At 41.5% G+C, this 10,953-nt stretch overlaps 1 protein-coding gene across 2 annotated transcripts in view; it reads left to right on the top strand.

Annotated features, from left to right (window-relative positions):
• The window catches only part of IKBIP (IKBKB interacting protein), a 33,537-nt gene that overhangs the window by 6,898 nt on the left and 15,686 nt on the right, over positions 1 to 10,953 (top strand). For both annotated transcript variants that reach the window (XM_006888502.1, XM_006888501.1), the window contains exon 2: positions 6,081 to 6,198. In XM_006888502.1, coding sequence (XP_006888564.1) covers positions 6,081 to 6,198 — 118 coding nt within the window. The remainder of the gene's footprint in view (positions 1 to 6,080; positions 6,199 to 10,953) is intronic.

Here is a 10,953-nt window from a genome sequence, read left to right as displayed (position 1 = left end):
TACATACGTACATCCTATTCTTTTTAATGATGCCAAGTATTCTGATAGTCTGTTGATTTTAAGTATTATATTTTATTTAACAATGTCCTACAAGCTGAAAATCCTGTACAAGACCTCTGTCAAATGTCTGCCAGCAGTTAAGGTTCCTTAAGGAGCTATACAAAGGCAGCAATCAGGAAAATGTGCAATTCGTGACCTCAGTGTTCCAACCAAATCTCTATGAGGTTTCATGTTGAGTAGGATGGATTAGAAAGGAATACTGTTTCTTTAGGTAATCCTGCCCTGACAGTAAAAGTCTCCAAATAGGGAAAATGGTTAACTAGACTCTCATTTCCCTTGAATCAGAACCAACTCATAGCTGACCCTCCGGTGGGTTTTTCAAGGTTATAAACTGTGTGGGAGGAGATTGCCCAGCTTTCCTCCTTGGATCCTTTCATGGATTTGAACCAAGAGACAGGTACCACTTTTGAGTTGGCAGCATGGCCCTCTAGCTGACCACCAGAGCTCCCCAAGTGATTGTAGTTGGCAGGATTCAAACCTACAGAGGGAGACCTCAGTGTATTCCTAGTCCATCACCTTGTATTACTAACTAAAAAATTGTCTGTTTATATCCATCTGGAGTCTTGGGTGAGGGACGTAAAAAGGTGTATCTGTTTGAGTAAGATTACAGCTATTGAAACTATTCTTCCAACACACGTGGAGTTGCCATCAACTTCACAATACTTGATAACACTTAAAAGTAACAAGTTAGCCACCTACGTTCTTTTCTTCCACCTTCAAGGTTTTACTTGCATGATGAAAGAAGCCCCAAAGCATGGTAAGATTGTTGTTGTTGTTGTTGTTGTTGTTGTTATGTGCCGTCGAGTCGTTTGCGACTCATAGTGACCCTAGGTACAACAGCCGTAAACCGTGCTCTATCCTGTGTCAATCTCATTGCCTCTGACACACCCATCCCGATTACCCCAGTCACTGAATCAATCCACCTCATAGAGGGTCTTCCCCTCCTGCGCTGTCCCTCTACTCTACCCAGCATGATGTCCCTCTCTAAAGACCTGTCTCTCCTTACAACATGTCCAAAGTATGTCAGGCGAAACCCCAGAATCCTTGCCTCCAAGGAGCAGCCTGGTTTAACCCTCTCTAGGATGGATCTGTTTGTTCTCTTGGCAGTCCATGGTACACTCAATACTCTTCTCCAGCACCACAGCTCAAAGGCATCAATTCTCCTTCTATCCTCCCTAGTCATTGTCCAACTCTCTGATGCATAACAAGTGATTGAAAAAATTATAACTAATAACTAAACTGTCTATTCTTCCCTCCATTTCATGTAAACCAAACCCTGCTTATCCACAGTGATGAAAGTGGGATAAAGAATCTAGACTTCATCATGTGAGAGGATTGGAAGAGTGCACAAAACTTTTGCTTTTTGATTTTTTCTTTTTTTCTTAAATCCAAGCCCCTGGGAGATAGAAATCTTTAGTCCAGAACTATTTAAAATCTGTTTCCTAGAACTATAACTTTAACACACCCAAACTCGTTGTCTTTTGCCCTTACCTGTCCTTGGGAAGGAACATCCTTGGAAGGTCAACAAAAGAGAAGAAGACTCTAATGAGATGGATCAACACAGTGACTGCAGCAACAGGTTCAAGTGTGTCAGAGATGATGACGGCCCAGGGTAGGACAAGGCTCAGATCTGTTGTTCATAGGATCACTATGAGTCGTACTCAACTCAACTGCATCTAACAACAAAGTGAATAAAGTGACCTCTAGTGAGTAGATTCCATGGAGAAAGGGTGTGCAGTATCCTCCTGTGTGATATATGCCTCTGAAAACCCACTTGAGATCTATGGGTCAGATCCAACTCAAAAGCACAACAACAGCAGTGGGATGTTATTGAGTAATGATATCAGTTTGAGGACTAAGGTGTACCTGATTCAGGCAATAGTCTTTTCAGTCACTTGCTATGCATCTGAGACTTTGACAATGAGTAAAGATGACAAAAGAAGAATTCATGCTTTTGAACTGTGATGTTAGAGAAGAGTGCTGAAGATGGATGGTCAAAAGAACAAACAGATAATGTCTTGGAGAAGGTGCAGCCACAGTATTCCTTGAAGGCAAAGATGGTGAAGCTGTGTCTCATGCTTTGAGCACGTTGTTAAGAGGGACATCATACTTGGGAAGGTGGAGGAGTGACAAAAGAGAGGAAAACCCCAGCCATGTCAGTGGACAGTTGTGACTGCAGTGAGCTTAAGAGTGTCAGAGATTGTGAGGATGGCACAGATTAGGACAGTGTTCAGATTGGCTGTCCATACGGTCGCTATGAGTCATTCTTGACTGAATGGCACCTAACAACAGTGTGTAGGAAGTTGTACTGCCAAACCAAAAGCAGGTCATCCCATTCAACCAAGAAAGGCTATCTCCCTATCTCCCTATGCACAATTTACATCCTCTGAAAAGTTGGAAGGTCAACTCTGAGTCAGTTCCAACTTATCGGTACACAACAAATGAAGCATGAACATCTGAGAATAGGCTTCTGACTCATAAAAAGGAAATGAAGCGCCTTAGGCACTACCCTGAGTACCAACTTGAAAATTCCTTTTTTAACAACTGAAACAACTTTTTCTTGTTGGTGTTAGATAGCTAGGGAGTTGGCTGTGACTCATGTTGTTGTTCTTAGGTGCCATCCAGTCGAGTACAACTCATGGTGACCCTGTAAACAGCAGATCTGAACCCTTGTCCTGTCCTGCGCCATCCTCACAATCTCTGACACACATGACCCATTGTAGCAGGTAGTATGTCAGTCCACCTGGCTGAGAGTCTTCCTCTCTCTTGCTGTCCCTCTACCTTCTCAGGCATGATGTTTTTCTCCAATGGATGATAGCCTCTTCTAGCAACATGCCCAAAGAATGTAAGTGGAAGTTGTATCATCTTTGTCTCCAAGAAGCACTCTGGCTGCACCCTCTCCAACACCTACCAGTATAGAACGCATATATACCACCATGTCCAGTCCTGTGCCATCCTCACCGTTGCTACTACACAAATCCATCTCACTGAAGGTCTTCCTCTTTTATTACTCTGTAGAAAATCCTTTTCCTTAATGCTGAATTAGTAATTACATAAAATAATGTTTGCCACATCTTAATGAAAAATAGTGTTTTGACAGCACTATGCAGACCATTTTTTATTAGCAGCACTAAGTCAGCCCTGCTTGGGGTTTTTTTGATGTATAACTCAGTTGTTAAAAAGACAGTTGCCATGACTTGTGTCAGCTCTGACTTCGGGTGACCCCATGTGTGTGAGACTATGACCGTGCTCCACAGCATTTCCATGGACTTTTCTGGAGGTAGATCTCCTGACTTGTCTTCCATGACACCTCTGAGAGTTCTCAATCCACCAGTGTTTTTGATACCAGGGCTCCTATCCATTTGTTGGTGGTGGTGGTGTTAGGTGCCATAGTCTTCATATGTAATGAAGATGAATCTTTTATTACTTTATTGTTGTTGATAATGCTGATTATAAAAAAAATTATCAGAGAATATCAGAGTCCGCTAACATGGCACACAATTTTTTCCAAACTTTTGATGAATGTTCACATATGAGGGAGTAGTCCAGGGAGAGAAAACATTAGTATGTATGTAATAAAATAAAAGCCCTATAAGGTATTACTGTAGTAGATCAACCTTCACAGAAAATATCTTTGAATAAACATTCTTATCTCTATGGGCTCCAGTGGCCTGCTGGGTACAGCTGTGCGGCTCACCCAAAGGTGACACCTTGTGTGACAGTTCACCCACCATCTGCTCCTCTTAATTTTCATAGGTAAAACCATTAAGTAATATTAAAGAATAATGGATGACCATCAGATGCTCTGCTGGAGAAGGAGGGGCAGTCTCCTCCTGTACCAGTCAGATCTGATTTGGCGGTACACACAGAAAAAATAATAGAGTAAAATAAAAAAATTTAAAAAAAGAACAATGGATGATAAAAATAGTTTCTGAAAGCCACCCTGTTTCTTTAGTTGTTGGGCACCATCAAGTCGAGTCGTTTCCGACTCATAGCGACCCTATGCACAACAGCCCTAAACCCCGCTCTATCCTGCGCACCGCACTGCCTCTGACACACCCATCCCGATTACCCCAGTCACTGAATCGATCCATCTCATAGAGGGTCTTCTCCTCCTGCGCTGTCCCTCCACCCTCCCAAGCATGATGTCCCTCTCTAAGGACCCGTCCCTCCTGGCAACATGTCCAAAGTATGTCAGACGAAGACCCAGAATCCTTGCCTCCAAGGAGTAGCTTGGTTTAATCCTCTCCAAGATGAATCTGTTTGTTTTCCTGGTAGTCCATGGTACATTCAGTACCCTTCTCCAGCACCACAGCTCAAAAGCATCCACTCTCCTTCTGTCCTCCCTAGTCATTGACCAACTCTCTGATGCATAACAAGCGATTGCAAAGACCATGGCCTGTATCAGGCACACCTTAGTCTCCAGAGAGACACTGTCGCTCCTGAGTACCTTTGAGAGGTCCCTAACAGCAGACTTTCCCATCGCGATACGCTTTTTGATTTCCTGACTCCTGGTGCCAAGAGTGTTGACTGTAGAGCCGAGCAAACTGAAGCTGTGAACACTCTCAATCTCTTCGTCATCCATCCTGACACTGCCAATTGGTCCAGTGGCGAGAATCTTTGTCTTCTTGACATTGAGCCTTAGTCCATCCTGAAGGCTGCAGTCCTTGACCCTTCGCAGCAAGTGCATGAGGTTCTCCTCAGTTTCAGCAAGCAGGGTTGTGTCATCTGCATAACGCAGATTGTTAATAGATCTTCCACCAATCCTGATGCCACAGTTCTTCTCATAGAGCCCAGCTTCTCGGATAATCTGCTCTGCATACATGTTGAAAAGGTATGGAGACAGGATGCATCCCTGGTGTACACCCTTCTCAATTTTGAACCATGCAGTGTTACCCTGCTCTGTTCTGACTACTGCCTCTTGACCCAAGTACAGGTTTCGCATTAGCACAATTAAATGTTCTGGGATTCCCATTCTTCTCAGAGTCAGCCACAGTTTGTTATGATCCACACAGTCAAATGCCTTTGCATAATCAATGAAACACAGATAGACATTCTTCTGGTATTCTCTGCTTTCAGCCAAGATCCATCTAACATCAGCAACAATATTCCTAGTACCATGACCCCTCTAAACCCCCCTAGTAACCAGAGTTTTATTTAAAAGTTAATATTACAGGGAGCTCTGGTGGCCTAGTGGCAAGAAGCTGCACTGCAATCCCAGAGGCACACAGTTCAAATCCACTAGATGCTCTGCTGGAAAAGGAGGGACAATCTACTCCTGTAACAGTCAGATCCGATTTGGCGGTACATGCACACAAAATAATAAAATAAAATTTAAAAAAAAAGTTAGTGTTACGGAATCTTTAATATGGATGGTGCAAAGGGTTAGCACTCTACAACTGGTCAAAAAGTTGGCAGTTTGAACCCCTCCAGAGTTTTCTCAGAAGTAGACGTAGTGGTTGCTGCCACAAGGTCACAGTCTTGAAAACCCAACAGGGAGTCCTATTCTGTACTAATGGGTTTTCCATGAGTCAAAATCAACTCCACAGTAACTAAACTAAACAGACATTAATTCGCTGTTAGATACCTTCACGTTGACTCTGACTCATAGCAACCCTTACATGAGTGGAGTGAAACCCTCAGGATTCTCTGCCATCCTCACAGTCACGAGTGTGCTGAAGCCATTGCTGTAGTTGCTTTACCAGTTCATCTCGTTGAAAGCCTTCTTCTCCTTCACTAACCCTCTACTTTTCCAAGTTTATGTCTTTTCCCAGGATAACATGCCTTCAAGTAACATGCCCAAAGTATATGAGACAAAGCCTCCCCATCCTGAATTCTGAGGAGCACTGGCTGCCCTTCCGCCAGGACAGATTTAGACTTCATCCAAGTTTATGGAAATTAACTGACCGAAGCTGCAATTAAAAAGATTAGACTGTATGTTATTCTAACCAGAATAACATATTTATTCACCTATAAATTAATGTATATTAGGACATTTAGATTTTTTTTTTCTTTTCTAGGTTTGTGTTTCAGCAATCAGAAAAGTTTGCAAGAGTGGAAAACCAGTACCAACTACTGAGACTAGAAGCCAATGATTTCCAAGGACTTCAAAGGAAAATCAGTTTAATTTCAGAAAAGGTAGGTAATTATTTACTGAATTATTTGGGGAGATTTTTATTTTTTTTCTTTCACACTATTGGTGAGGAATTTCTTTGATTCTACCTTTCAAACCCTTATTATTTTTACTCACTGGCTTTCCTTCTTCCTGACATTCTTTCTTCAATTCAATTTAAACTCTGATTATATTTTGAAACAAAAAGGTAAGTGTGGTCTATTGACTTCACCTCAGCTGTCTATTTAAATATGAGATATCTGAAATACCAAGACCACACCCATGGCCATCACGTTGATTCTGACCCATAGCAGCTCCACAGGGGAGAAGAACTGCACCAGAGAGTTTGTGAGAAGCAGACTTCATTCTTCCTTAGAACAGCAGGTAGATTCAGACTGCACCACCAGGGCTCCTGTCAGAGATGAAGGAAATGTAAAATACACCTTATCATTAAATATAAAATTAGAATATGAATAGCATTTTTGTTGTTGTTGTTGTTAGGTGTCATAGAGTCGAGTACAACTCACAGCGACCCTGTGAACAAAAAATCTGAACCCTGTTCTATCCTGCATCATCCTCACACTTCCTGACATGCAAGAGCCCATTGCAGCAGTCACTGTGTCAGTTCACCTAGTGGAGGGTATTTCTCTCCTTCACCAACCCTCTAACCTTCATGTCCTCCTCCAAGGAATAGCCCCTGCTAGCAACATGCCCAAAGTATGTGAGGCGAAGCCTTGTCATTCTTGCCTCCAAAGAGCACTCCGGCTGCACCCTATCCAAGACATATCCAATACATAAAATAGCATTTACTGAGTAAAAATTTACCCATTTTTGTCATTTCTTTCCCATTTTGCATGTGCATATGCAATAGAATGTCTAACCTTAAGTATTGATTCTGTAGCCAAATAATGGTTCTACTAAAAACTAACACCAGTATTCACTTTGTTTCTTAAAGCAATAAGTGCTAACTAATATCCACCAAATTGCTGTGATTCTTAGAAATTTGAGGCATACGAAATTTGGGGGTTTTTTTCACAGACATTATGGGTTCCTTTGACATGAAGACGTCTGTAATTCCTATTCCTCTAAGGAGAGAGTTGACCACGATCAGGAAGGTTATCAGTGCAGGCTTTGTCTGAGTATCAAGAACTGAGCTAGCACTGGACAACATACTTTGTTCATTTCTTCAGTCAGCAAACATCTACTTGTGTCCTAAAGTAGGTGAGAACTTGTGCTTGCCACTCAATGGGCAGGCGTGTTATAAAAGCAGACGTGATAGAAGGACTGCAGCCATAGGGTCTAATTGCCTGCAGTCTTCTACACAAGATGAATGACAAGCTCCCAGAAGGGAAGAACTGTGTGTGAAAATGATGCATCTCAGCAAATCCTGATAGATTTTATGAAGAATCAGCTCAGGAGCCTCTAGGGAGAAGGTTCATGGAGCTAAGATTTCAACATAGGGCTCAAGTTTAAATCTTGTTGTAGTTATTGGGCTTACTCTAATAAAGAACCTACCGAGAGAAAAAATCTTCAGAGGCTGAAAACTTCACGTGATTTTGTTGTTGTTGTGTGGACGACTTGATTGCCACTCATAGCGAGCCTGTGAACAATGGCTCTGAACCTTGCCAGATCAGGAGCTAGCACACCTGACCCTATTGCCATAGTCACTGTGTCAATCCATCTCATTCAGGGGCTTCCTCTCCTGCACTCACCTTCCACCCTTCCAAACATGATATCTTTCTCCAAGGACTGGCCTAAAGTGAATGTGATGAAGTCTTAAAATCCTTGCCTCCAAGGAGTAACCTAGTTTCACCCTCTCTAGGACAGACCTGTTTGTTCTCTTGAAATCTGTGATATGTTCAGTACTTTTCTCCAACACCCACAACTCAAAGGCATCAATTCTACTGTCATCCTTACTCATTATTCAGCTCTCATATGCATAGCAAGCAATTGAGAAGACTATGGCCTGGATCAGGTGCACCTGAGTCTCTAGATTGTGACATCATTGCACTTCAGCACCCTGGAGAGGCCCTTGACAGCAGATTTTCCCAGTGCAATTCATCTTTTGATATCTTGATTGTTGGTGTCAAGGGTGTTGACTGTAGCTTTGAGCAAGAAGCAATCATTAACAACTTCAGTCCTTCCTTTGTCTATCTTGATGCTGCTTATTGGCACAATGCTGAGGATTTTTGTGTTCCTGATGTTGAGATGCAATCCATACTGAAAGCTGCACTCTTTGATCTTCTGCAGCAAGCACTCAAGTCCTGTTTAAAACAAATTTTGAACAATATTAGCAATATTTTTAAACTGCAAAAATGTAAATGCTTTTGGAAACAAATTTTCAAATATCATTTTAAGATCCTCCAAGAAATAGCTCTTCTTTCCCTGTCTTCCCTGAGAGTAGTTTAATAGTAACGACCTTTTTCACTACAGTTAGAGACTGAAAGGCAGTCTGAGTGGGATACAACTAGACATGTGTTCTCATGACTAATAAGTGGCCTTTCACAAGGTCACTTCTTTTGGCCTCCATTGAATCATTTAGTAAAAGGGAATAACAAGTTGTTTGTAGGAATTAGATGAAATAAAATATGTGTGAAAACTTTCAAACACTAATAAATTTAATGTATTAGGGTTAGAGTTAGGCATTACGATAGAAGCATCATAGGGGAGTTCTGGTGGCCTAGTGGCATGGAACTGCAACTACAATCCCAGAGGCGCACGGTTCGAATCCACCAGATGTTCTGCCGGGGAAGGAGGGATAGATAATCTCCTCCTGTACCAGTCAGATCTGATTTGACGGTACACGCACACAAAAATAAATTAAAAAAAAAAGAAGAAGAAGAAGAAGCATGGTGATATACCATCAAAAGTATCTGCCTGTTACTTTAGGAATAAATGCAAGGATATTAAAATGAGGGGGAAGCATAAGATTTAATCTCTCTTAACAAATGTGGAAGTGTTCCCAACTTCTTCACCTAGTGAACTCATCAGGCTGTTAAAATGTCTTATTTTGGAGTTACTTCTAAGTCTTGCCTGACTGCCATTCCCACTTTGTATCTCTTCTCTAGCATCTGTAACTCCTTGTGCTGATTTTTTGTGTGTGTGTGATCTACCAGCTGCTCTGCTGGAGAAAAATGGGTCCTCTCCTCCTCCCATGAGATCTAAAACCTGTGAAAATTGCTGGGAAGTTAGCTGTGTGTCAGTTCCAGCTCAACGGCAATGAACAACATCACTCTCTATTGTAATGCATTGTTGCAAATTTGCCCTTCTCTCCTGTTCTGTAGAGAAAACACTGTGTTTTTTCTCTGTTTACCTACTAAGGTAACTAGTCCACAGAAGGCACTGGCCAGCATGTGTAGTGTGACATACCCAAAACACAGTCTCTTCCAGTTAGCTTGTAAAATTTTGAAATCATGATGCATATTTTACCATAGTTATGATTTATGTGCTATATTGAAGAGTAAACACTGATAAATTACTGAATTATATCTGCTAGCTGCCCAAAAAGGTGGCAAACATAATTCATTAGATGCTATAGGAGTTCCAGCTGTTAGAACCAAGACTAGAATATGCTGCTGAGGATTGGTGGTCCAGTGTAAATCTTGAAATAAGGATGAAACTTAGTTCAACAGAGAAGGTGATTAACAAATGGAAGGGCCATGGAATTTGGTACTTTCTCGTAGAATTATTAAGAAATATCATAAGCTGTTGAACAATTTTATAGTGCCAGGAAGCTCCAAAGTCGAGCAGTTCAACTCCCTCAGCAGCTCTGGAGGAGAAAGACGAGCAATCTCGTGTGATTTACTACCTCTGAAAGCCCACTGGAGGGTCACTGAGTTGGTTTCAACTCATTGGTACATAACAACATTGTGCTCGTGTGCATAACAGTTTCTGAAAGTTTTATCTGAGAGTAATTTGTAGGATGACTCGGAGAAGTCATTGGAAGCAGCGAATAATCCTTCTTCTAGAATACTTTTCTGATCTTTGAAGTCTGGGTTGGATTCCTAACCCAAGTGTCTTCAAAGTTCTTCCGTCTCAGAGTGCATGCAGACTTGCCTTTTTCCCCAATGAAATTATGGTACTCAAAGGCAGAACTTGTGCCTCTTCACTCTCATGACCTCAACAGCATGCTGCCAACTTGGATATATTAGTGATCGTTTCTGGGACTTCCTATAGTCTTTAAAGACGTTCTATGTGTGAGTGTGAGCTAAAAGCGAGCCACAATGCAACCCTCGTGGTTCCAGAGGTATTAGGAGCTTCAGGAGCTCACCACACTTTAAGACTCTCAGAACACATGTGATAAGAATTGTCATTCATTTAGAACACATTTCTTGAGAATTGTCCCGCTAATACAATTTTTCATTTGTTTTTGCCTTTGCTCTAAAGATCTGATTTTGACTTCAGCTCTGCACGAAGTTGGTCAACAAATTTGTTTCCAATCTAAAAGATCCTTTAGAATCAGGATTTAAGAAAGTTAGCAAATTTCAGAACTAAATTACTAATGTTGAATGTATTAAGTTGGGTTTCTGTCACTGAAATCAATAATCCAAACTATTACATCTACCAAATATTGTGGTAGTGATGTGTCTGTCATTAGGCGGCTCTGTCTTGTAGCTGTCGTGTATACACCAGAAGTACTCCCCAGTCCTGTTCTGTCCTCACAGTCACTGCTGCACTGAAGTTCATTATTGCAGCCTCTCTGTCTGTCCATCTTGTTGAGGGTCTTCATCTTTTCTCTGACCCTAAAAGAGCTAAATAATCATAAAAATGATATCTAAATT

Source organism: Elephantulus edwardii, unplaced genomic scaffold (assembly GCF_000299155.1).
Source record: "Elephantulus edwardii isolate Elephantulus edwardi_28Jun2011 unplaced genomic scaffold, EleEdw1.0 scaffold00068, whole genome shotgun sequence".
NCBI classification, from domain to species: domain Eukaryota; kingdom Metazoa; phylum Chordata; class Mammalia; order Macroscelidea; family Macroscelididae; genus Elephantulus; species Elephantulus edwardii.
Note: the sequence above shows the minus strand (reverse complement) of the source record. Positions and strands in the feature narration are given on the sequence as shown.